We start from the raw sequence: 26,569 nt of genomic DNA on the forward strand, positions 1-26,569 counted from the left end.
ATAATTCCTGGGTGGTTGCTTCTGATGTGCATGCGGCCGATTTAGTTCGTGCCTTTCACGCTGCTCATCCTGATCGCCCTGGTGGTCTTGGTGAGGGTTCGGTGACCCCTCCTTAAGGGGGGGGTACTGTTGTGAATTAGACTTTTTGGCTCCCTCTTGTGGTTACTAGTGATATGACTCTGGGATTGTCTTTCTTCAGTTTGGCACCTACCTGAGTCGTTAGTCCAGGGGTGTTGCTATATAAACTTCCTGGATCCTTAGTCCAGTGCCTGGCATCGTTGTAATCAGATCCTTTCTGTTTGCTCCTGTCTGCTGCTCCTTGTTCGTGCAAAATTAAGCTAAGTCCTGCTTCTTTGTTTTTTGGTTATTTGCTTTGCTCTTATTTTTGTCCAGCTTGTACTAAATGTGATTCCTGACTTTGCTGGAAGCTCTAGGGGGCTGGTGTTCTCCCCCCGGGCCGTTAGACGGTTCGGGGGTTCTTGAATATCCAGCGTGGATATTTTGATAGGGTTTTTGCTGACCTTATAAGTCATCTTACTATATTCTGCTATTAGCTAGTGGGCCTCTCTTTGCTAAATACCTAGCTCATTCTTACGTTTGTCTTTTCCTCTTACCTCACCGTTATTATTTGTTGGGGGCTTGTATCCAACTTTTGGGGTCTTTTCTCTGGAGGCAAGAAAGGTCTTTCTTTTCCCTTCTAGGGTTAGTTAGTTCTCCGGCTGGCGCGAGACGTCTAGAACCAACGTAGGCACGTTCCCCGGCTGCTGCTATTTGTGGTGCTAGGATTAGATATATGGTCAGCTCAGTTACCACTGCCCTATGAGCTGGTTTTTTGTGTTTGCAGACTTAGTAATTATTTCTGAGACCCTCTGCCATTGGGGTCATAACAGAGGGAGCACTGTTTTACTTTTTCAACGCAGAATTGGCTGGAATTGAGATCGGACGCCATGTCGCGTTTGGAGAGCCCATGATGTGCCTAAACAGTGGAAAACCCCCAATTATAACTGAAACCCTAATCCAAACACATCCCTAACCCTAATCCCAACGGTAACCCTAACCACACCTCTATCCCAGACACACCCCTAACCCTAATTCCAACCCTATTCCCAACCGTAAATGTAATCCAAACCCTAACCCTAACTTTAGCCCCAACCCTAACCCTAACTTTAGACCCAACCCTAACCCTAACTTTAGCCCCAACCCTAACTGTAGCCTTAACCCTAACCCTAGCCCTAACCCTAGCCCTAACCCTAGCCCTAACCCTAACCCTAGCCCTAACCCTAATGGGAAAATGGAAATAAATACATTTTTTTAAATTTTTTAATTTTTCCCTAACTAAGGGGGTGATGAAGGGGGGTTTGATTTACTTTTATAGCGGGGTTTTTTTAGCGGATTTTTATGATTGGCAGCCGTCATACACTGAAGGACGCTTTTTATTGCAAAAAATATTTTTTGCGTTACCACATTATGAAAGCTATAATTTTTCCATATTTGAGTCCACAGAGTCATGTGAGGTCTTGTTTTTTCGGGCACGTGACATTTTTTGATCGCTTTTTATTCCGATTTTTGTGAGGCAGAATGACCAAAAACCAGCTATTCATGAATTTCTTTTGGGGGAGGCATTTATACCGTTCCGCGTTTGGTAAAATTGATAAAGCAGTTTTATTCTTTGGGTCAGTACGATTACAGCGATACCTCATTTGTATCATTTTTTTATGTTTTGGCGCTTTTATACGATAAAAAGTATTTTATAGAAAAAATAATTATTTTTGCATCGCTTTATTCTGAGGACTATAACTTTTTTATTTTTTTGATGCTGTATGGCGGCTCGTTTTTTGCGGCACAAGATGACGTTTTCAGCGGTACCATGGTTATTTATATTCGTCTTTTTGATCGCGTGTTATTCCACTTTTTGGTTGGCGGTATGAGAATAAAGCGTTGTTTTTTGCCTCGTTATTTATTTTTTTTTTTTACGGTGTTCACTGAAGGGGTTAACTAGTGATATAGTTTTATAGGTGGGGTTGTTACGGACGCGGCGATACTAAATATGTGTACTTTTATTTTGTTTTTTTTAATTTAGATTAAGAAATGTATTTATAGGAACAATATATATATTTTAAATTTTTTTTACACATTGGAATATTTTTTTTTTTACACCATAACATTGTCCCAAAGGGGGGGCATCATGTTATAGTGTAAGATCGGTGATCTGACACTTTGCTGTGCACGGTGTCAGATCACCGATCTGACGTGCACTTTTTCTATGCTTCCCGGCGCCTGTTGTCGCGTTGCTCCGGGGGTCTCAGGGAAGCCCGCAGGGAGCCCCCTCCCTGCGCGATGCTTCCCTATACCGCCGGCACACCGCGATCATGTTTGATCGTGGTGTGCCGGGGGTTAATGTGCCGGGGGCGATCCGTGACCGCTCCTGGCACATAGTGCCGGATGTCAGCTACGATAGGCAGCTGACACCCGGCCGCGATCGGCCGCGCTCTTCCCGTGAGCGCCGCCGATCGCGCTGGACGTACTATCCCGTCGGTGGTCATACGGGCCCACCCCACCTCGACGGGATAGTACGTCCAATGTCAGAAAGGGGTTAATAGATGTAGCTGTCAAATGCAAATATACCATGTAACTACTTACACTTTACCAAACTGCGGTATAATATACTACACATATATTCATTATCACTCCATTCATAGATTGTCTATTGCACAGCCACTTTATTTAATATCGACCATGTATTTTAGAATATATATGCAGCGCCCCCACTGCCGCAGGGCCGAGGGGTACCCAGTACCGGGCTTCTGAGTCTCTGCTCTGGGGTTGTCACGGTGGCTAGGCCCCGGTCCGCGACCCTGCCGAGGGGCGTACAGTGAGTGATGTGGATGGTGGTGGTAGTGGTGCGGTGCAGTAAATAACGAGGACACCAAGTTTGCAGTCTCTTTACCTCTTTACTGAAGATCTCTGGGTCCTCAGTCCGGAATCCGGATAACCAGGCTGCGCAAGTCCGGCCGGTCCAATGGCACCTCTAGAGTCCTCTTAACAGGTGGAAATCTGTGCCTTCCTTCTAGCGCTATGTGTTGTGGTCCTTCCCTGCTGTGCTTACAGAAAGTCCCCACAACTGTTGTGTCTGTTTCTTAAGTTCCCTCACAACTCGATTAGATGATGTTCTGCTAATCCTCCGTCCCTCCCTGATGTTACGGTTGGGACGGCACCCGTTTGACGGGTAGGCTCGGAGCTCTTCCGGGACCCTAGAGTCGCCCCTCTCCACAAGTTGCCCCCCAAGACTGCATAGGTGATTTAAGTGAGACAGCCCGCCTTAGACTGACTGTCCTGCCGCTGTTTAGAGTATGGCTTGAAGCTGAATGTTGTAATACTCCCTCGGCGTTCCGGCCACCGGTAGTGCGCCTCAGTAGGATGTTGCCTCGGTCTTACAGCACGACTCCTACTGGTGTTTCTCCTCTTGCTTTGATCTCGTTTCTCACTCAGCACAATCTATCTCGCTTCTGATCCTTCCTTGGGCACCGCCGCTATCCTGAGCAGGCACGGTCCCGTTACGTTCGTTCAAGTTGCCAAGCCTCTGTCAGGATCCCACCCCTGACAGAGACCCTACTGCATCTTCCCCCCACAACACCCTCTGCCACAAGGTGTTGCCTGGTTCCAACCCAGTCAGCTTTCTGATCTAACTTCCTGCCTGACCCCCAGTTTACCCACAATGGTGGGGAGTGGCCTAGTGAATAGAACCCTTAGCTCCCCCTGGAGGCCCGACTGTGAAATGTATTGGTGTCTGTGATACCTGGTCAGACGAACTCCTTCAGTGCCATCAGACGTACCATAGCTCCCCTTAGTGGCGGAGCCACAGTACTGCAACGACCAGGACTCTGGGGCGCTGCACTTATATATATATATATATATATATATATATACAGTACAGACCAAAAGTTTGGACACACTCTCTCATTTAAAGATTTTTCTGTATTTTCATGACTATGAAAATTGTAAATTCACACTGAAGGCAAAAAAACTATGAAATTTTGAATTATATACTTAACAAAAAAGTGTGAAACAACTGAAAATATGTCTTATATTCTAGGTTCTTCAAAGTGGCCACCTTTTGCTTTGATGACTACTTTGCACACTCTTGGCATTCTCTTGATGAGCTTCAAGAGGTAGTCACCGGGAATGGTTTTCACCTCACAAGTGCGCCTTAATAAGTGGGATTTCTTGCCTTATAAATGGGGTTGGGACCATCAGTTGTGTTGTGCAGAAGTCTGGTGGATACACAGCTGATAGTCCTACTGAATAGACTGTTAGAAATTGTATTATGCCAAGAAAAAAAGCAGCTAAGTAAAGAAAAACGAGTGGCCATCATTACTTAAAGAAATTAAGGTCAGTCAGTCTGAAAAATTGGGAAAACTTTGAAAGTGTCCCCAAGTGCAGTGGCAAAAACCATCAAGCGCTACAAAGAAACTGGCTCACATGAGGACCGCCCCAGGAAAGGAAGACCAAGAGTCACCTCTGCTTCTGAGGATAAGTTTATCCGAGTCACCAGCCTCAGAAATCGCAGGTTAACAGCAGCTCAGATTAGAGACCAGGTCAATGCCACACAGAGTTCTAGTAGCAGACACATCTCTACAACAACTGTTAAGAGGAGACTTTGTGCAGCAGGCCTTCATGGTAAAATAGCTGCTAGGAAACCACTGCTAAGGACAGGCAACAAGCAGAAGAGACTTATTTGGGCTAAAGAACACAAGGAATGGATATTAGACCAGTGGAAATCTGTGCTTTAGTCTGATGAGTCCAAATTTGAGATCTTTGGTTCCAACCACCGTGTCTTTGTGCGACGCAGAAAAGGTGAACGGATGGACTCTACATGCCTGGGTCCCACCGTGAAGCATGGAGGAGGTGTGATGGTGTGGGGGTGCTTTGCTGGTGACACTGTTGGGGATATTGAAGGCATACTGAACCAGCGTGGCTACCACAGAATCTTGCAGCGGCATGCTATTTCATCCGGTTTGCGTTTAGTTGGACCATCATCTATTTTTCAACAGGACAATGACCCCAAACACACCTCCAGGCTGTGTAAGGGCTATTTGACCAAGAAGGAGAGTGATGGGGTGCTACGCCAGAAGACCTGGCCTCCACAGTCACCAGACCTGAACCCAATCGAGATGGTTTGGGGTGAGTTGGACTGCAGAGTGAAGGAAAAAGGGCCAACAAGTGCTAAGCATCTCTGGGAACTCCTTCAAGATTGTTGGAAGACCATTTCCGGTAACTACCTCTTGAAGCTCATCAAGAGAATGCCAAGAGTGTGCAAAGCAGTCAACAAAGCAAAAGGTGGCTACTTTGAAGAACCTAGAATATAAGACATATTTTCAGTTGTTTCACACTTTTTTGTTAAGTACATAATTCCACATGTTAATTAACAGTTTTGATGCCTTCAGTGTGAATGTACAATTTTCAGTCATGAAAATACAGAAAAATCTTTAAATGAGGTGTGTCCAAACTTTTGGTCTGTACTGTAATATATATATATACAGTGCCTACAAGTAGTATTCAACCCCCTGCAGATTTAGCAGGTTTAATAAGATGCAAATAAGTTAGAGCCTTCAAACTTCAAACAAGAGCAGGATTTATTAACAGATGCATAAATCTTACAAACCAAAAAGTTTTGTTGCTCAGTTAAATTTTTATAAATTTTAAACATAAAAGTGTGGGTCAATTATTATTCAACCCCTAGGTTTAATATTTTGTGGAATAACCTTTGTTTGCAATTACAGCTAATAATCGTCTTTTATAAGACCTGATCAGGCCGGCACAGGTCTCTGGAGTTATCTTGGCCCACTCCTCCATGCAGATCTTCTCCAAGTTATCTAGGTTCTTTGGGTGTCTCATGTGGACTTTAATCTTGAGCTCCTTCCACAAGTTTTCAATTGGGTTAAGGTCAGGAGACTGACTAGGCCACTGCAGCACCTTGATTTTTTGCCTCTTGAACCAGGCCTTGGTTTTCTTGGCTGTGTGCTTTGGGTCGTTGTCTTGTTGGAAGATGAAATGACGACCCATCTTAAGATCCTTGATGGAGGAGCGGAAGTTCTTGGCCAAAATCTCCAGGTAGGCCGTGCTATCCATCTTCTCATGGATGCGGACCAGATGGCCAGGCCTCTTGGCTGAGAAACAGCCCCACAGCATGATGCTGCCACCACCATGCTTGACTGTAGGGATGGTATTCTTGGGGTCGTATGCAGTGCCATCCAGTCTCCAAACGTCACGTGTGTGGTTGGCACCAAAGATCTCGATCTTGGTCTCATCAGACCAGAGAACCTTGAACCAGTCAGTCTCAGAGTCCTCCAAGTGATCATGAGCAAACTGTAGACGTGCCTTGACATGACGCTTTGAAAGTAAAGGTACCTTACGGGCTCGTCTGGAACGGAGACCATTGCGGTGGAGTACGTTACTTATGGTATTGACTGAAACCAATGTCCCCACTGCCATGAGATCTTCCCGGAGCTCCTTCCTTGTTGTCCTTGGGTTAGCCTTGACTCTTCGGACAAGCCTGGCCTCGGTACGGGAGGAAACTTTCAAAGGCTGTCCAGTTCCATAAGCCTTCCACTTCCGGATGATGCTCCCAACAGTGGAGACAGGTAGGCCCAACTCCTTGGAAAGGGTTTTGTACCCCTTGCCAGCCTTGTGACCCTCCACGATCTTGTCTCTGATGGCCTTGGAATGCTCCTTTGTCTTTCCCATGTTGACCATGTTTGAGTGCTGTTCACAAGTTTGGGGAGGGTCTTAAATAGTCAGAAAAGGCTGGAAAAAGAGATAATTAATCCAAACATGTGAAGCTCATTGTTCTTTGTGCCTGAACTACTTCTTAATACTTTAGGGGAACCAAACAGAATTCTGGTGGGTTGAGGGGTTGAATAATAAATGACCCTCTGAAAAAACTTTTCCCAATTTAAAAAAAAAAATAAACAAAGAAATAACATTCTTTTTTGCTGCAGTGCATTTCACACTTCCAGGCTGATCTACAGTCCAAATGTCACAATGCCAAGTACATTCCAAATGTGTAAACCTGCTAAATCTGCAGGGGGTTGAATACTACTTGTAGGCACTGTATATATACAGGTCCTTCTCAAAAAATTAGCATATAGTGTTAAATTTCATTATTTACCATAATGTAATGATTACAATTAAACTTTCATATATTATAGATTCATTATCCACCAACTGAAATTTGTCAGGTCTTTTATTGTTTTAATACTGATGATTTTGGCCTACAACTCCTGATAACCCAAAAAACCTGTCTCAATAAATTAGCATATCAAGAAAAGGTTCTCTAAACGACCTATTACCCTAATCTTCTGAATCAACTAATTAACTCTAAACACATGCAAAAGATACCTGAGGCTTTTAAAAACTCCCTGCCTGGTTCATTACTCAAAACCCCCATCATGGGTAAACCTAGCGACCTGACAGATGTCAAGAAGGCCATCATTGACACCCTCAAGCAAGAGGGTAAGACCCAGAAAGAAATTTCTCAACAAATAGGCTGTTCCCAGAGTGCTGTATCAAGGCACCTCAATGGTAAGTCTGTTGGAAGGAAACAATGTGGCAGAAAACGCTGTACAACGAGAAGAGGTGACCGGACCCTGAGGAAGATTGTGGAGAAGGACCGATTCCAGACCTTGGGGAACCTGAGGAAGCAGTGGACTGAGTCTGGTGTGGAAACATCCAGAGCCACCGTGCACAGGCGTGTGCAGGAAATGGGCTACAGGTGCCGCATTCCCCAGGTAAAGCCACTTTTGAACCATAAACAGCGGCAGAAGCGCCTGACCTGGGCTACAGAGAAGCAGCACTGGACTGTTGCTAAGTGGTCCCAAGTACTTTTTTCTGATGAAAGCAAATTTTGCATGTCATTCGGAAATCAAGGTGCCAGAGTCTGGAGGAAGACTGGGGAGAAGGAAATGCCAAAATGCCTGAAGTCCAGTGTCAAGTACCCACAGTCAGTGATGGTGTGGGGTGCCATGTCAGCTGCTGGTGTTGGTTCACTGTGTTTCATCAAGGGCAGGGTCAATGCAGCTAGCTATCAGGAGATTTTGGAGCACTTCATGCTTCCCTCGGCTGAAATGCTTTATGGAGATGAAGATTTCATTTTTCAGCACGACCTGGCACCTGCTCACAGTGCCAAAACCACTGGTAAATGGTTTACTGACCATGGTATTACTGTGCTCAATTGGCCTGCCAGCTCTCCTGACCTGAACCCCATAGAGAATCTGTGGGATATTGTGAAGAGAAAGTTGAGAGACGCAAGACCCAACACTCTGGATGAGCTTAAGGCCGCTATTGAAGCATCCTGGGCCTCCATAACATCTCAGCAGTGTCACAGGCTGATTGCCTCCATGCCACGCCGCATTGAAGCAGTCATTTCTGCCAAAGGATTCCCGACCAAGTATTGAGTGCATAACTGAACATTATTATTTGATGGTTTTTTTGTTTGTTATTAAAAAACACTTTTATTTGATTGGATGGGTGAAATATGCTAATTTATTGAGACAGGTTTTTTGGGTTATCAGGAGTTGTATGCCAAAATCATCAGTATTAAAACAATAAAAGACCTGACAAATTTCAGTTGGTGGATAATGAATCTATAATATATGAAAGTTTAATTGTAATCATTACATTATGGTAAATAATGAAATTTAACACTATATGCTAATTTTTTGAGAAGGACCTGTATATATATATATATATATATATATATATATATATATATATATATATATACACAATATGTTTTTTCACCATTTTCCTCTGTATGATTCTTTTCATTTTTTATAACTTTTTATGTTTTTTTTTTTTAATGTTCTAAATAAATTGATTTATAGTAAAAAAAAAAAAAAAGATTTGGGTGGCTATTTAATCTACGTAGGTTCCTATAGTCCAATAACCACTCACTTTCTAATTGATTGATTTAGTTTTTTTTGTAGGTACTATAGCGGCAGTGAATGGTTGCGCATGCTAGGCCAGAACAGAAGATGGTAAGCTAAGCATGAGCAGTTTCTCGACAGAGTATTACAGCCACAGACAATGGTAAAAGTTGGAGAAGATGTTGTACATGCTCGGCCATAGCTGAAGATAGTAGGTTACATAGTTACATAGTTACATAGTTATTAAGGTTGAAGGAAGACTGTAAGTCCATCTAGTTCAACCCATAGCCTAACCTAACATGCCCTAACATGTTGATCCAGAGGAAGGCAAAAAAAAACCATGTGGCAAAAGAGTAACTCCACCATGGGGAAAAAAATTCCTTCCCGACTCCACATACGGCAATCAGACTAGTTCCCTGGATCAACGCCTTATCAAGGAATCTAGTGTATATACCCTGTAACATTATACTTTTCCAGAAAGGCATCCAGTCCCCTCTTAAATTTAAGTAATGAATCACTCATTACAACATCATACGGCAGAGAGTTCCATAGTCTCACTGCTCTTACGGTAAAGAATCCGCGTCTGTTATTATGCTTAAACCTTCTTTCCTCCAGACGTAGAGGATGCCCCCTTGTCCCTGTCTCAGGTCTATGATTAAAAAGATCATCAGAAAGGTCTTTGTACTGTCCCCTCATATATTTATACATTAAAATAAGATCACCCCTTAGTCTTCGTTTTTCCAAACTAAATAGCCCCAAGTGTAATAACCTATCTTGGTATTGCAGACCCCCCAGTCCTCTAATAACCTTTGTCGCTCTTCTCTGCACCCGCTCCAGTTCAGCTATGTCTTTCTTATACACCGGAGACCAGAACTGTGCACAGTATTCTAAGTGTGGTCGAACTAGTGACTTGTATAGAGGTAAAATTATGTTCTCCTCATGAGAATCTATGCCTCTTTTAATACATCCCATTATTTTATTTGCCTTTGTAGCAGCTGTCTGACACTGGCCACTGAATATGAGTTTGTCATCCACCCATATACCCAGGTCTTTTTCATTGACGGTTTTGCCCAGAGTTTTAGAATTAAGCACATAGTTATACATCTTATTACTTCTACCCAAGTGCATGACCTTACATTTATCCCCATTAAAGCTCATTTGCCATTTATCAGCCCAAGCTTCTAGTTTACATAAATCATCCTGTAATATAAAATTGTCCTCCCCTGTATTGATTACCCTGCAGAGTTTAGTGTCATCTGCAAATATTGAAATTCTACTCTGAATGCCCCCTACAAGGTCATTAATAAATATGTTAAAAAGAAGAGGGCCCAATACTGACCCCTGTGGTACCCCACTGCTAACCGCAACCCAGTCCGAGTGTGCTCCATTAATAACCACCCTTTGTTTCCTATCCCTGAGCCAGCTCTCAACCCACTTACACATATTTTCCCCTATCCCCATTACTCTCATTTTATGTAACAACCTTTTGTGTGGCACCGTATCAAAAGCTTTGGAAAAGTCCATATACACTACATCTACTGGGTTCCCTTGGTCCAGTCCGGAACTTACCTCTTCATAGAAGCTGATCAAATTAGTCTGACATGAACGGTCCCTAGTAAACCCGTGCTGATACTGGGTCATAAGGTTATTCCTCTTCAGATACTCCAGTATAGTATCCCTTAGAATGCCCTCCAGGATTTTACCCACAGTAGAGGTTAAGCTTACTGGCCTATAATTACCGAGTTCAGTTTTTGCCCCTTTTTTGAATATTGGCACCACATTTGCTATACGTCAGTCCTGTGGTACAGACCCTGTTATTATGGCGTCTTTAAAGATTAAAAATAATGGTCTATCAATGACTGTACTTAGTTCCTGCAGTACTCGGGGGTGTATCCCATCCGGGCCTGGAGATTTGTCAATTTTAGTGATTTTTAGACGCCGCCGTACTTCCTGCTGGGTTAAGCAGGTGACATTTAATGGGGAATTATTATCACTAGTCATATTGGCTGCCATGGGATTTTCTTTTGTAAATACTGATGAAAAAAAGTCATTTAGCATATTGGCTTTTTCCTCATCCACCATTTCACCCAGACTATTTTTAAGGGGGCCAACACTGTCATTTTTTAGTTTCTTACTATTTATATAGTTAAAGAATATTTTGGGATTATTTTTACTCTCTCTGGCAATGAGTCTCTCTGTCTCAATCTTTGCTGCCTTGATTTGCTTTTTACAGAATTTATTTAATTTTCTGTATTTATTTAATGCCTCCTCACTACCTACTTCCTTTAATTCTCTAAATGCTTTCTTTTTGTCCCTTATTGCGCCCCTTACAGCTCTATTTAGCCATATTGGTTTCCTCCTATTTCTAGCATGCAAAGTTTCTGGGCAGAGAATTACAGCAGCAGTGAATGGTAAAAGTTAGAGATGAAGCTGTGCTTGCTCAGCCAGAGCTCAGGATGGAAAGTCAAGCATGTGCAGGGTGTTACAGCAGCAGACAGCAGTGAATAAGAAAAACTAGAGAAGGAGCTGCACATGCTCAGCTACAGCAAAGAATGGTAAGCCGAGAATGCAGTTTTTTGACAGTAGTGAAAGGTAGAAGTTAGAGGACAAGCAGATTTAATTTTATTTTTTTTCTTGAGTACGACAGACACATAGATATATAGTCAGACAGGATACCTTTTTGCAATGTATGTAGTATTTCATCTGCTTTAGGTGAACGATTCTTCAACAATGTGACAGGTGAAGGTCCCAATATTTGACGGACGAGTCTCTGACCTTCTCTCCATGCTGATGCTCCATAAAGACCTGAATATGCAGAGAAAATCAGACAGACAATGAAGAGATGAGTGCAGCGCCACCACAGGCAAAATCAAGCATTACACAACTCCCATTAAAATCAGTGACTTGTAAGAATGTGCGGGATCCTTCAGACACAGATTGGTAGTTAAGAATGTGAAGCTTTCAGCAACAAGCTTCTCTCTCTACAAAAGGTTTACATAATTTTTGCAATTTGGCTAATTATTGGGGTGGTCTTATCTTCATAAATCTTTTTATCATTTAATAGGACATATACACATTACAAAGCTGAGCAGCCCTAACAAGCAGTGGCTTTTGCTCTGGTGGGCTAGCTCCGTCCATGCGTTGTGGTCCTGTCACCAAAAACAATATCTTCGCTATAAGTCGACTGTTTTTCTGCACTACGTAAAAACCTGATTGTAGATTAACCCTTTCATAATCATTAAAAATTAAATAACTCTGCAGATTCCCATCTCGGCTCTCGTCTTCTCAGTGTTTAGTGTTTCTTTGTAGCCAAAGCGCAAATTAATTTTTCGTTAACTGCAGCAAATTTTTCAACTCCAATTCATCACGTTGGGTAGGATGGTGTCACCGACCTTTGAACTCCAATTTATCTTATCCACCGCTCTGTCGCGCCATCACCACTGACAGAAACTAATGACCAAAAAGGAGTCCTTGACACTCACAGCAGCAATGACAAATGCGTTATCAGACCATGATCCAAAGGGCCAGTCTCAGCGGGGCAGAAAACCATTTCTCAAATCCATTAAATTCCTAAGTTTAATATTTCATGCATTTTAAAAAACCAACATCCCCTCATTATGATAATTCTGTTTCAGATAGGTTTATAGTGCGGAGCTGTCCCCTATATATAAGGTGTTTGCTATGGAAACATTTGTTGGAATCATTACATGGACACCTACTCTCCTCCATACCTGAGCAGATTATTAGGAGGGGATGCAGAGTCATGGAGTTATATAGAAGGAAATGCAGCATCATGGGGTTATATGGGGTTTATATCTTCTACATTTTAAAATTACAAAAATGAAAATGGGCCAATGCAAAAAGTTTGGGCACCCTGCATGGTTAGTACTTAGCAGCATCCCCTTTTGAAAGTATCACAGCTTGTTAACACTTTTAGTAGCCAGAAAGGAGTCTTTCAATTCTTGTTTGGGGTAGTCTCATCCGTTCTTCCTTGGAAAATTCTCCCAGGTCTGTGACATTCCTGGGTCATCTTGCATCCTTTGCTATTTTGAGGCCTAGCCACAGATTTTCAATGATGTTCAGATCAATGGACTGTGAGGGCCATTGTAAACCTTCAGCTTGCGCCTTTTGAGGTCGTCTTTTGTGGATTTTGATGTGTGATTAGGATCATTATACATCTGTAGAAGCCATCCTCTTTTCTACTGCAGATTATTTACAGATGGTGTTATGTTTGCACCAAGAATTTGTTGAAATTTTATTGAATCCATTCGTCCCTCTACCTGTGAAATGTTCCCTGTGCCATTGACTGCAACACAACCCCAAACTAGGATTGATCCACCCACATGCTTAACCCCTTTCCGACGTTGGGCATAATAGTACTCCCACATCGGACTCCCTCCCTTTGATGTGGGCTCCAGCTACGAGTCCGCATCTTTTCCGACATGTGTCAGCTGTTTTGAATAACTGACATGTGCCTTTAACAGCCGTGGGTGGAATCGCGATCAACCTGCAGCTGTTAACTCGTTAAATGCTGCTGTCAATCTCTGACAGCGGCTTTTAACTCGTGCTTACCAGAAGCGCATCGGAAATCCCACCCATCGGTGACCCCGTCATGTGATCGCAGGTCACCGATGGGCTGACATGACAACTAGAGGTCTGAAGCAGACCTCTATGGTTGTCTTTGCCGGATTGCTATGAGCGCCGCCTGATGATTGGCGCTCATAGCAAGTGAGCATTTCTGCTACATACAGGCGATCTGATCATCACCTGTATGTAGCAGAGGCAATCAGACAATTGCAGATTCTAGTCTCCCATGGAGACTATTGAAGCATGCAAAAAGTTTAAAAAAAGTTCAAATCACCCCTTTTTGCCCCATTCAAAATTAAACTAAAAAATTGAAATATACACATATTTGGTATTGCCAGAAGTACGTTTTTTTGGTCGCTGCTACATTACAATAAAATGCAATAACGGGCGATCAAAAGATCGTATCTACACCAAAATGATATCAATACAAACGTCAGCTTGGTGCGCAAAAAGTATGATCTCACCCAACCCGAGATCACGAAAAATGGAGCCGCTACGGGTATCGGAAAATGGCACCATTTTTTTTTTTTTTTTAAGCAAAGTTTGGATTTATTTTTCACAACTTAAATAAAAAATAACCTAGAAATGTTTGGTGTCTATGAACTCGCAATGACCTGGAAAATCTTAATGGCAGGTCAGTTTTAGCATTTACTGAACATGGTATAAAAAAAAATAAAAAAAACTGTGGAATTGCACTTTTTTTTTGCAATTTCACCACACTTGGAATTTTTTTCTCGTTTTCCAGTAAACGATATGTTAAAACCAATGGTGTCATACAAAAGTACAACTTGTCATGCAAAAAACAAGCCCTCATATGGCTATTTTGACTGAAAAATAAAAAAAAGTTATAGCTCTGAGAAGAAGGGGAGCAAAAAATTAACATACAAAAACAAAATACCTCTGGTCATGAAGGGGTTAATGGTTGGCAAGATGATTTTTTCCTGAAGTTCTGTGCCCTTTTTTCTCCACACATACCTTTGATCATTGTGGCCAAATAATTCTATTTTAACCTCACTGGTCCACATGACTTGTTTCGATGTTCTTTTGCATACTTCTGACACTGAATGTCATGGTGACGACGCAGGAGAGGTTTCTTTTAATGACTCTTCCATGAAGGCCATATTTGTGCAGGTGTCTCTGAACAGTAGAACAAAGTATCACAACTCCAGAGTCTGCTAAATCTTTCTGAAAGTCTTTTGCAGTCAAGCTGAGCTTCTGATTTGCCTCTCTAGCAATCCTACCAGCAGCTCTCACTGAAATTTTGCTTGGTCTTCCAGACCTTATCTTGACCTCCACTGTTATTGTTAATTGCCATTTCTTAATTACATTTCGAACTGAGGAAACGGCAACTTGAAAACGATTTGCTATCTTCTTATAGCCTTCTCCTGCTTTGTGGGACTCCGTCATTTTAATTTTCAGAGTGTTAGGCAGCTGCTTAGAAGAACCCATGGCTGCTGTTTTTTGGCACAAATTTAGTGGAGATTGTTTTTTTTTTTATAAAGCTGTGAAATGTGCATCACCTGGTTCCTATTGAGGATGATGGACAATCCATAATCCTAACAGGCTAATTAAAGTCTGAAACCTTGGTCAAAGATATTTGAGCACACAAATCACAAGGGTGCCCTAACTTATGCATCAGTCCATTTTTCTTTTTGTATTTTTTAAAATTTAAAAAAGACAAAATACATTTTCTTTTTTTTTGCCTAGAAAACAAAGGAAATGCATCATCTTTAACTTTAGGCCTTTTAGAGCTCATTTCATCTTTAACTTGCTTAACTGTTCACAATAACAGTAATTTTGACCATGGGTGCCCAAAGCTTTACATGCCACTGTAGGATGGGATGCAGAGTCATGGAGTAATATAAGAGAAGATTCAGAGGCATGGCATAAATAAGAGTGGACTTATATGGGAGAAGCAGAATCATGAGGTTATATGGGGGGGATGCAAAGTCATGTGGTTATATAGAAGGGGTGCAGAGTCATGGGGTTATACATTGGGGAAAAAAAGTATTTAGTCAGCGAACAATTGTGCAAGTTCTCCCACTTAAAAAGATGAGAGAAGCCTGTAATTGACATCATAGGTAGACCACAACTATGAGTCAAAATGAGAAAACAAATCCAGAAAATCAACTTGTCTGATTTGGCAACATTTATTTTGCAAATTATGGTGGAAAATAAGTATTTGGTCACCTAAAAACATGCAAGATTTCTGGCTCTCACAGACCTGAAACAACTTCTTTAAGATGCTCCCCTGCCATTACCTGTAGTAATGGTACCTGTTTGAACTTGTTATCAGTATAAAAGATACCTGTCCACACCCTCAAACAGTCTGACTCCAAAACTCCACTATGGTGAAGACCAAAGAGCTGTTGAAGGACACCAGAAACAAAATTGTAGCCCTGCACCAGGCTGGGAAGGACTGAATCTGCAATAGGCAAGCAGCTTGGTGTGATGAAATCAACTGTGGGAGCAATAATAAGAAAATGGAAGACATACAAGACCACTGATAATCTCCCTTGATCTGGGGCTCCACGCAAGATCTCACCCCGTGGGGTCAAAGTGATCACAAGAACGGTGAGCAAAAATCCCAGAACCACACCGGGGGACCTAGTGAATGACCTGCACAGAGCTGGGACCACCATAAGAAAGGCTACCATCAGTAACACTACGCCGCCAGGGACTCAGATCCTGCAGTGCCAGACGTGTCCCCCTGCTCAAGCCAGTACATGTCCAGGCCTGTCTGAAGTTTGCTAGAGAGCATTTGGAGTATTGGGAGAATGTCATATTGTCTGATGAAACCAAAGTAGAACTGTTTGGTAGAAATAAAACACGTCATGTTTGGAGCAGACAGAATGCCTAGTTGACTCCAAAGAACACCATACCTACTGTGAAGCATGCGGGTGGCAACATTATGCTTTGGGGCTGTTTCTCTGCAAAGGGACCAGGACGACTGATCCGTGTACATGAAAGAATGTGTGGGGCCATGTATAGTGAGATTTTGAGTGCAAACCTCCTTCCATCAGCAAGGGCATTGAAGATAAAAAGTCGACGAGTCTTTCAAAATGATAATGATGCCAAGCACACCGCCAGGGCAACGAAGGAGTGGCTTCATAAGAAGCATATGAAGGTCCTGGAGTGGCGTAGCCAGTCTCCAGATCTCAACCCCATAGAAAACCTTTGGAGGGATTTTGAAAGCCCGTGTTGACCAGCGACAGGCCCAAAACATCACTGATCTAGAGGAGATCTGCATGGAGGAATGAGCCAACATACCACCGACAGTGTGTGCCAACTTTGTGAAGACAGAAAACGTTTGACCGCTATCATTGCCAACAAAGGATATATAAAAAAATATTGAGATGAACACTTGTTCATGACCAAATACTTATTTTCCACCATAATTTGCTAAATAAATATTGCCAAATCAGACAAGGTGATTTTCTGGATTTGTTTTCTCATTTTGACTCTCATAGTTGTGGTCTACCTATGATGTCAATCCCCACAGTCATGGGGTTGTACAGGAGGGGACAGTCATGGGGTTATACAGGAGGGGACACAGTTATGGGGTTGTACAGGAGGGGACACAGTCATGGGGTTATACAGGAGGGGACACAGTCATGGGGTTATACAGGAGGGGACACAGTCATGGCGTTATACAGGAGGGGACACAGTCATGGGGTTATACAGGAAGGGACACAGTCATGGGGTTATACAGGAAGGGACAGTCATGGGGTTATACAGGAGGGGACACAGTCATGGGGTTGTACAGGAGGTGTCAGTCATGGGGTTATACAGGAGGGGACACAGTCATGGGGTTATACAGGAGGGGACACAGTCATGGGGTTATACAGGAGGGGACACAGTCATGGGGTTATACAGGAGGGGACAGTCATGGGGTTATACAGGAGGGGACAAAGTCATAGGGTTGTACAGGAGGGGACACAGTCATGGGGTTATATAAGAAGAGGCAAAGCAGAGTCATCGAGTTATATAAGAGGTAATGCAGAGTAATGGGGTATATGGGAGGGGATGCAGAGTCATGGGGTTGTAAATCAGAGGAAACAGTCATGGGGCGCAGAGACACATGATTATGAGTAGGGTTAGAGTAATGAAGTTATGCAGCGCCCCAGAGTCCTGGTCTTTGCAGTACTGACGCTCCGCCACTAAGGGGAGTGATGGTACGTCTGATGGCACTTAAGGAGTTCACCTGACCAGGTATCACAGTCACACATTACACTTCACACTCTGGCCTCCAGGGGGAGCAAAGGGTTCTATGTATTAGGCCACTCCTCACAATCTGGTAAAACTGGGGGTTGGATAAGAAGTTAGAGAGAAGCTGACTGGGTTTGATCCAGGCAACATCCTGTGGCAGAGGGTGTTGCAGGGGAAGATTCAGGGGGTTCCCTTCAGGGGTGGGATCCTGACAGAGGCCTAGCGAAAAGGACAGATTGTTACGGAACCGCGCCTGCACCTGATTGCGGCGGTATCTTAAGAAAGGATAAGAAGCGAGGTTTATTGTGAGAAAACGAGATCACAGCACAAAGGAGGATAGAACCAGTAGGAGTCGTGCCTTAAGATCGTGGCAACATCCTACTGAGGCGCGTAGCCGGTGGCCGGAACGCCGAGGAAGTATTGGGCTCCAAGCATTACTACAAACAGCGGCAGGGCAGTTGACTTTAGGTTGGCTGTCTCACCTAAGCAGACAGAGGGGCGACTCTAGGGTCCCGGAAGAACTCCAGGCCTACCCGTCATACGGGTGCGTCCTAGCCATATCATCTGGGGGACGGAGAAGAACATCAGAATAGAAACGAGAGTTGTGAGAAAGAACATCAGAAACAGACACAACAGTTGTGAGGACTATCCCGTGGTGCTCAGCAGGGAGGTACTACAACACACAGGCGCTAGAAGGTAGGCACAGATTTCCACCTGCAAAGGGAACTCTGGATGTGCCTTCGGACCGGCTGGTCTCAGCCAGCCCTGTTAGCAGTGCTCTGGATTGCGGACCCTGAAGCCTTCAGTAAAGAGGTAAAGAGACTGCAACCCTGTGTCCTAGTTATTCATCGCGACTTGCACCACGCACCACCATCACACCTTTCATTGGACGCCCCTTAGCAGGGTCACGGACCGGGTCTAGCCACCGTGACAACCCCAGGACCGAGACAGAGAGGCCCGGTATCGAGTACCCCGCGGCCCTGCGTCTGGGGGCGCTCCAGTTACATATGAAGGGGCACAGAGCAACGAAGCTACATAAGAGCAGGCATGGAGTCATAGGGTCATATAGCCTTACTCTTGTCCTGAACTTAAAGGGTTATTTCAAACACTGACAAGATAGGTAACAACATTCTGATCGGTGAGAGTCCATCCATTGGATAGATCCCTAGAAAACGACCCGCTGTAATGAAGCAGGGGGCATCGCTTCATTGTCTGTGGGAGGTGGTGGGAAATAGCCAAAAGCTTTATTCATTAGCTGCATCTCCACCAGTCCCATAGACAATGAAGGGATCAGTGGTGCACATCCATTCCCATGGGGTATTTCAGAGCCCCTTTCTTGGGACGTGGGAGGTAATATTAACATTATGATGGCTGGGGGCGCTGTTACAAATTTTACATTGGGATCCAAAAGCTTCAAAGTACCGTTCACAAGTGCCATACAGCACGTGGCATCCCACTATAGATACAGACTGTATAGTTCTGTGTATAGTTCCCCGAGAAAGACTCAGTGTGTAAATACAATGGGCAAGGCACAACCCTGGGCACATGTGCCACTATAATTGCATATAATCCTTACAAATCTTCCTCACTTTTCTGCTCAAGATCATGGCTGCATATTGTGTGACCTGATGCAGCAACCAGCAAGTTGTCATATTCACATATTCTTGTGCTAAAGTGTAACCTCACCATGTTTTACTTTCCGCTCCGGAGACGGGGATCTAATGGGCATTTTTCTGATAATTGGACTCTTGCTTTTTAGGGTTCTGGATTTTCCAGCAGAATATCTAAATGCTGATAGAAAGAAATGTATTAATTTTATATATAAAGTTATATTTGATTAATCTGGCACCAAAGATCTTTTCAGCTCATTTGCATATAAGAACAATGTGGATTTCTCGGGAACCATTCATCGGATCGTAGATATCAGGGTATCGCTTGATTCCACTTGACCTGCGCGCCCATATAGATGGCTTAAATCCTACTCACAGATACCCTTTAAGGGGACTTTAATACTGATTACCCGACCACAAGCTCCGGAGGCAACCAGAGATAAATAGCGAACTGAGCCAGAACAGCACCGTTCCATATGCCTTTTTGCGGCTGTTCAGCGCTGTACTTATCTGCTCCTTACACTGCATACATCCAATCGCAGGCAGAGCTGAAAACATGAGATGTCGGACCCCACTGATCTGGTATTGATGACTTATTAGATTGGGCCATTAATATCTAAGAATCTAAGTAGTGGATAATCCCTTTAAGACAGGCTGCACCAAGGTTAGGCCGGCCATATGCATTATATAAACGCTGGTCACATATGCCGATTTCAGCAGGACTGGCCTCCCGACATCAGATGTTGAAGAGGAGAAGGATCAGGCAGCTGAATATAAATCCACCCAATCCTTTTGTTCCTGCGGGGAGAGGAGTTTGGGCAGCTTACTCCCCTTTCCATACTAAACACGTGTAAGTTTAGCGAACACGCACACGTCATAGGCGACACATTGTAGATCTTAAAGCTGATTGGAATTAGTCATATGCATGAGGCTTTGCACAGCCATGATTGATTTCCAGACTACAGCGTGTAAAGTTATGGCTTTGGTCGCGTCCTACTCACCAGAGTCTCCTTCATCCTTGTAGGATTTCTTCTTTAAGTGTTCTCTCTCTCTTTTTATAGCACCTTCTTCGCTATATACAGGAACCAATTCCTCCTCTGAAATAAGAGGTCATGAAGGAATATGGTAAAAATTTCCTCAAAAGTAAACAGAGAGGTTACATTTTTCCTCGGGTTAAGATACAGGGCCACACAGTCAGCGCCAAACATCACATTGGGGACAGAAGGCCTGATGTAAAGCAAGATCATGATGGTCATTTGGGCCGCAGACATTTTGCGCTGTCAGTGGGATTACTATACAGAATCGCGGAGCAGAGAAGCTGATGGCTCCCGGCTTCAAAATAGATTGGAACTGTATCTGTTGCTGAGTGGTGGGTTACCAAGGGGTGAGATACAAGCGCAGCGATTGGCAGTTTATCAGCACTTACATATGCGCTGATAGGTTTAGAGCTGACAGCTAGCTTTGTTTATTTATGTTTGAACCTGATACATGTGTCCACTAATATGATCATGAATGGAATTATCAATGAATGTATTTTCTATTGACATTATGATGTGTTTTTAATTGTATATACGGTATTACATTGTTTATATATTTTCTCTGTAATTATGATCACCGGATGTTTTGTATGTAAATTTTATGGGCGGGCCTATTTGGTGGTGGTTATCTACTTCCTATTTAAGGCCGTCATTTTGACTGTTATGTATGCTTGACAAAGACCCTCTGAGGTTGAAACGTTGCATGTATGGCACAATAAAGCATTTATGATCTTCACCTGGATTGGATGCTGTCCTTCACTTTGAACTTTTGGAACTGTATCTGAGTCCTAGTCCCCTCTTCCTCTCACTGTCGGGGTACCTCAGGGCTCAGTCCTTGGCCCACTTCTCTTCTCTCTCTACACGGCCCCAATTGGGCAGACCATCAGCAGATTTGGCTTTCAGTACCATCTTTATGCCGATGACACACAACTATACACGTCATCCCCTGACCTTACCCCCGCTGTACTACAGAACGCCAGTGACTGTCCGCAGTCTCCAACATCATGTCCACCCTCTATCTGAAACTGAAACTCTCCAAAACTGAACTTCTTCTGCTCCCACCATCTACTAACCTCCCTAAATCTGACATTTCCCTCTCCGTGGGTGGCACCATAATAACACCCCGGCAGCAGGCGCGCTGTCTGGGTGTTACGTTTGACTCCGATCTCTCCTTCACATCCCATATACAATCTCTTGCCCGCTCTTGCCGCTTACACATAAAGAACATCTCTAGAATCCGCCCTTTTCTCACCATGGAAACAACAAAAACCCTCACTGTCACCCTAATCCACTCCCACCTGGACCACTGCAATGCTCTATTAACTGGCCTCCCCCCCCCCCCTCGACTTTCCCCTCTCCAGTCTATCCTTAATGCAGCAGCCAGGGTTGTCCATCTGGCTAATTGTTACTCGGACGCTCTTCGCCAGTCGTTACACTGGCTGCCCATTCACTATAGGATCCAATTCAAACTGCTTGTTCTCACCCACAAAGCTCTTCACAGTGCGGCACCCCCTTACATCTCCTCCCTCATTTCGGTTTATCAGCCTAGCCGACCTCTGCACTTTGCAAATGACTTTCAACTAACCTCTGCACTAATCCGTACCTCCCACTCCCGACTCCAAGACTTATCACGTGTTGCGCTAATGCTCTGGAATAATCTACCCCAAGAAATTAGGACTACCCACAACTTGCACATTTGTTCAGAGCGGCCTATCACGTTCCCTAATCAAAGTAATTTTATGTGTAATGGCCCCGTCTCACATAGCGATTTACCAACGATCACGACCAGCGATACGACCTGGCCGTGATCGTTGGTAAGTCGCTGTGTGGTCGCTGGGGAGCTGTCACACAGACAGCTCTCTCCAGCGACCAATGATCAGGGGAAGGACTTCGGCATCGTTGAAACTGTCTTCAACGATGCCGAAGTCCCCCTGCAGCACCCGGGTAACCAGGGTAAACATCGGGTTACTAAGCGCAGGGCCGCGCTTAGTAACCCGATGTTTACCCTGGTTACCAAAAAAACCAAACACTACATACTCACCATCTGATGTCCGTCAGGTCCCTTGCCATCTGCTTCCTGCTCTGACTGAGTGCCGCCGTACAGTGAGAGCAGAGCGCAGCGGTGACGTCACCGCTGTGCTGTACTTTCACTTTCACTTTGCGGCGCTCAGTCAGTGTGGGAAGCAGACGCCGGGGGACCTGACGGACATCAGATGGTGAGTATGTACTGTTTGGATTTTTTTACATTTACGCTGGTAACCAGGGTAAACATCGGGTTACTAAGCGCGGCCCTGCGCTTAGTAACCCGATGTTTACCCTGGTTACCAGTGAAGACATCGCTGGATCGGTGTCACACACACCGATTCAGCGATGTCAGCGGGTCCTCAACGACCGAAAAAAGGTCCAGGCCATTCCGACACGACCAGCGATCTCACAGCAGGGGCCGGGTCGCTGGTACATGTCACACATAGCGAGATCGCTACTGAGGTCGCTGTTGCGTCACAAAACTTGTGACTCAGCAGCGATCTCGCTATGTGAGACGGGGCCTTAAGTGTGTGTGTAGCCCATTCACTATCTGAGGATAACCCTCCATCAAACTCCACTGCACCCAACAACACCACCAATACCAACACCAATACTGGCTGGTGACCAGCTCATGTGGCCTTTATCTATCCCCCACCCCCTGAAGATGGTTGGACCATCATTGTAAATACATAATTGTAAATACACACCTGTACTCTGTATCTCCCCCACCTCATTGTAGATTGTAAGCTCACGAGCAGCGTCGTCTTGTGTTGCTTTAATTATTGTATTTTTGTTAACGTTGTTACTTATGACTGTTGTGTATGAAACTATTAAACTGTAAAGTGTTGCGGAATATGTTGGCGGAATATAAACAAAGATTATTATTAATCAACTCAAACAATGTTACAAGGATGGGTGAAACGGGTATTTGGTACATTTTTTTTCTTTTTTTACAGGCTAAACATGTTGATAAAAAGTATCATTCACAAAAAAAAAATGCGGATAATAAACCACGTATACTGATTGCCCAGGTGACAAACTATTTTGGATTCCGACATTGAGAATTTTCAGCTTTGCCAAAGAATTAAAGAAACAAAAGGGTTAAATGGAAATGTAAAGTGATTTCTTAAGAAGTGAAATAAATATTGCCACAATTCTCATTTCTTTACTTGGCCAGTTCATCTAGAGCCAGCACGCTTTGACAAATAGACTTTTTGTCTAATGCACCTTCCAACTAAATAAAAGACGATGAAATATGATCCATTCTAAACGTTTCCACATCTCAACGAGGCTCCGGACCATAGATCTGTAGATCTTGACAATTAAAAAGGATGAAATGGTTTAAAAAAAATAATTAATTGCTGAATGGAAAGATTGGTCAATTTCGAGGACGTATTTACCTTTGTAATACGGGGATGGTTGGCCAAAGGTCACCTTGAAAACTTTCCTTTTCATGGTAGATTTGCGGAGAAGCTCTGGGTTCTGACGAGATTTTAGGGGATTCCTCTTCGAGAGGTTCTGGCGCCTTTTTTGTTCCTGGATCCTTTCTTTCAGTTTTTCTAGTTTTCTTTTAGGCGATTTCCTCTTCAGATGTTCTAGCTTCTGCATGTAGAGGTCATCCTTCAGAGAAGATGATGGGACGATGGCCTTGGGAGATAAACATGAACTGATTTGGGGTCTTTCATGTGTTCCAGGTGATTCATATGTCACAGCTAGATTGGGATTGACCATCTCCTCCATTTTATCTGGAAGGTATGTTCGGAAACTCACAAGATCTTCTGAGGAATCTCTGAAAGCCATGACTTGACCATTATTGAAATTTTCCAGGCTGGACTTTGCCAATATATTTTCAGAAGTAGAACCCATATGATGTTGATGAAGATGAAGAACAGATGGGTTATCTTCTTCCAGAAATGTTGGTGGCCTTGGTCTACTCAATGAATCCAAAGGTATATCCGTTTTGGATGAAACATTTGCTTTACTGTATAGAACAAGGAGGAGCAAATAAATAATAAAAAATCAATATCTACCAAAGTGTTTCTATATAATGCAAATTAGAACATGGTCAAGATTTAATACAGACCTTGGATTAATTGACAAGACCCACCCCAACCACTGAGAATGGGGCTACGAAGTGCCTGTACGAATGTAGGAATGGTTGGTCAGGTGAGTTTGTTATCTTCCCTTGAGAACAAAAGAATTAGGCATGTTGAATAGAACATGCACAATCCTTCTTTCCCACATCATCTGCTGTCCTGGAAAGATTCAATTCTTCCCAATACACACTAGATAGTAAACCAGTCCTGCAAAATCATCAAATTCTGCTGATGTTAATCTAATGTGAATGGTCGCCTTAAGGCTAGGCAATGACTTCTCCCGTTGCCAATAACAATGGACAGAGCTGAAGGCATCCCCATACACATTTGATAAAAGTCATCTGAACCCACTAACTTTTGCAGGATCTGTCGACCATCTATTGTGTATGAGGGGGTCTACTTTCCCCCAATAAATAATGTTTAGGGAGAGAAAGATCTGACTTGTTGGGTGTCAACAGTTGTTCCTCTTGTTCGGTGCAGAGACGAGTCATTGCCAGAGGAGTCTGACAGGGAGTTTTCCAAAGAGAACAAAGGAGAAATAAGCATTCCTGTGTATGGGGGAGTCAGGATGCATAGTTGTCAGCCAAACGACACATTCAGCTGTCGGCTATCTTATGTGTATGTTATTATTATTATTTATTGTTATAGCGCCATTTATTCCATGGCGCTTTACATGTGAGGAGGGGTATACATAATAAAAACAAGTACAATAATCTTAAACAATACAAGTCATAACTGGTACAGGAGGAGAGAGGACCCTGCCCGCGAAGGCTCACAATCTACAAGGGATGGGTGAGAATACAGTAGGTGAGGATAGAGCTGGTCATGCAGCGGTTTGGTTGATCGGTGGTTACTGCAGGTTGTATGTGGGCCCTTTGTTCCCGATATTACATCCAGGATTAGTAGGGGTCCGACAACCGGAACCCAGACCGACCAGCCGTTACAACCTTCATTCTATGTAGTTCTGCCACTCAGCTACTGATGAAGTACCCAAGACCGTCCACTACACAGTATAGGGTGCTGTGGTGTTATAGCTCCAAACACAGTGTCCTTAAGGAGGGATGTCTGGTGTCGGACCCACACAGGTCTGAAAATCTGGTACTGGTGACCCATCTTGGACAAGAAGAAGGGCTTAACTTTCATGAATTCCACTATAACCTCAATGCATGGTATCTCAACAGTCTCACCTGTATAGCGTGAAGGTCTCGTCAGGTCTCCCCTTGTAGATCTGCTGTCTCTTTAGAAGTGAGGGATCACCGACAGACGAAGAGCAGGAATCTGGATCTGGACAATGAACATAGCTGAGTTTGATCCTTGGGTCTCGCAGCCCCTCTCAGCTGCCGTACGGCTACGTTTCATCCTGTGCCCATATCTCAGGGCATGTCCCAGCTTGCCCACTTACACAATGTGGCAGCAGATCTATTTCTGCATTATCTAAGACTACACAATTCTTGGCCGTCCGCCTCCGTAAATAACATTCTCTTTAAGCTGTAGTATCACCCAATCAATATCCGCAGCCCTGAGGACTAGTCATAAAGTTCTCAATTTAAGGCATAATTCTCTTCTCCCTTTTTTTTGTGGATTTGTCATTAAAAGTATAAGATCAAAATCCCCTTTGAGATTTTGAGACCCGTCACTTACCTGAAAATGTAGTTCTTTCAAGCTGTAACCTCCGCCGCACCTTCTGCGCCTGGTTATGGCGCCGATTCTGAATATCAACCTTATTTTCTATTCTCTGTAACTTAAACATTACACATAAAATAATTTTCCAATTTTCACAACATAGGTTTAACCCTTTTAGGACCAACCAGAAACATTTTTCTTCTTTTAAGGGGACAAAAAAAAAAAAACCTGCAAATCCACCAGAGGATATTTTGCTTTTTAAATTTTAGATTATGTATAATATGCAAATATTAGACACTGATTCACTGTGGCTAAGCTACATTTTCAAAACTGAACTTGAAGTTCTTCTTTTTTTTTTTTAATCAAATATTTTTTATCATTAAAATTCTTTTTTGTGACAACAGTAAAAAACAGCAACTCAACTATCTTTAAGTTTTTAGTTTTACCTTTTGATCAAT

General features: G+C 43.4%; 1 protein-coding gene across 1 annotated transcript in view; it reads right to left on the reverse strand.

The window, feature by feature from the left end:
• CCDC187 (coiled-coil domain containing 187) overlaps positions 1-26,569 on the reverse strand; it is a 115,786-nt gene that overhangs the window by 77,876 nt on the left and 11,341 nt on the right. The window contains exons 4-9 of the mRNA XM_077284416.1: positions 26,130-26,229; positions 25,676-25,772; positions 23,793-24,373; positions 20,332-20,427; positions 19,407-19,511; positions 11,601-11,729 (exon numbers count right to left, since the gene is read on the reverse strand). Coding sequence (XP_077140531.1) covers positions 11,601-11,729; positions 19,407-19,511; positions 20,332-20,427; positions 23,793-24,373; positions 25,676-25,772; positions 26,130-26,229 — 1,108 coding nt within the window. The remainder of the gene's footprint in view (positions 1-11,600; positions 11,730-19,406; positions 19,512-20,331; positions 20,428-23,792; positions 24,374-25,675; positions 25,773-26,129; positions 26,230-26,569) is intronic.

Source organism: Ranitomeya variabilis, chromosome 2, assembly GCF_051348905.1.
Source record: "Ranitomeya variabilis isolate aRanVar5 chromosome 2, aRanVar5.hap1, whole genome shotgun sequence".
Taxonomy (NCBI): Eukaryota; Metazoa; Chordata; class Amphibia; order Anura; family Dendrobatidae; genus Ranitomeya; species Ranitomeya variabilis.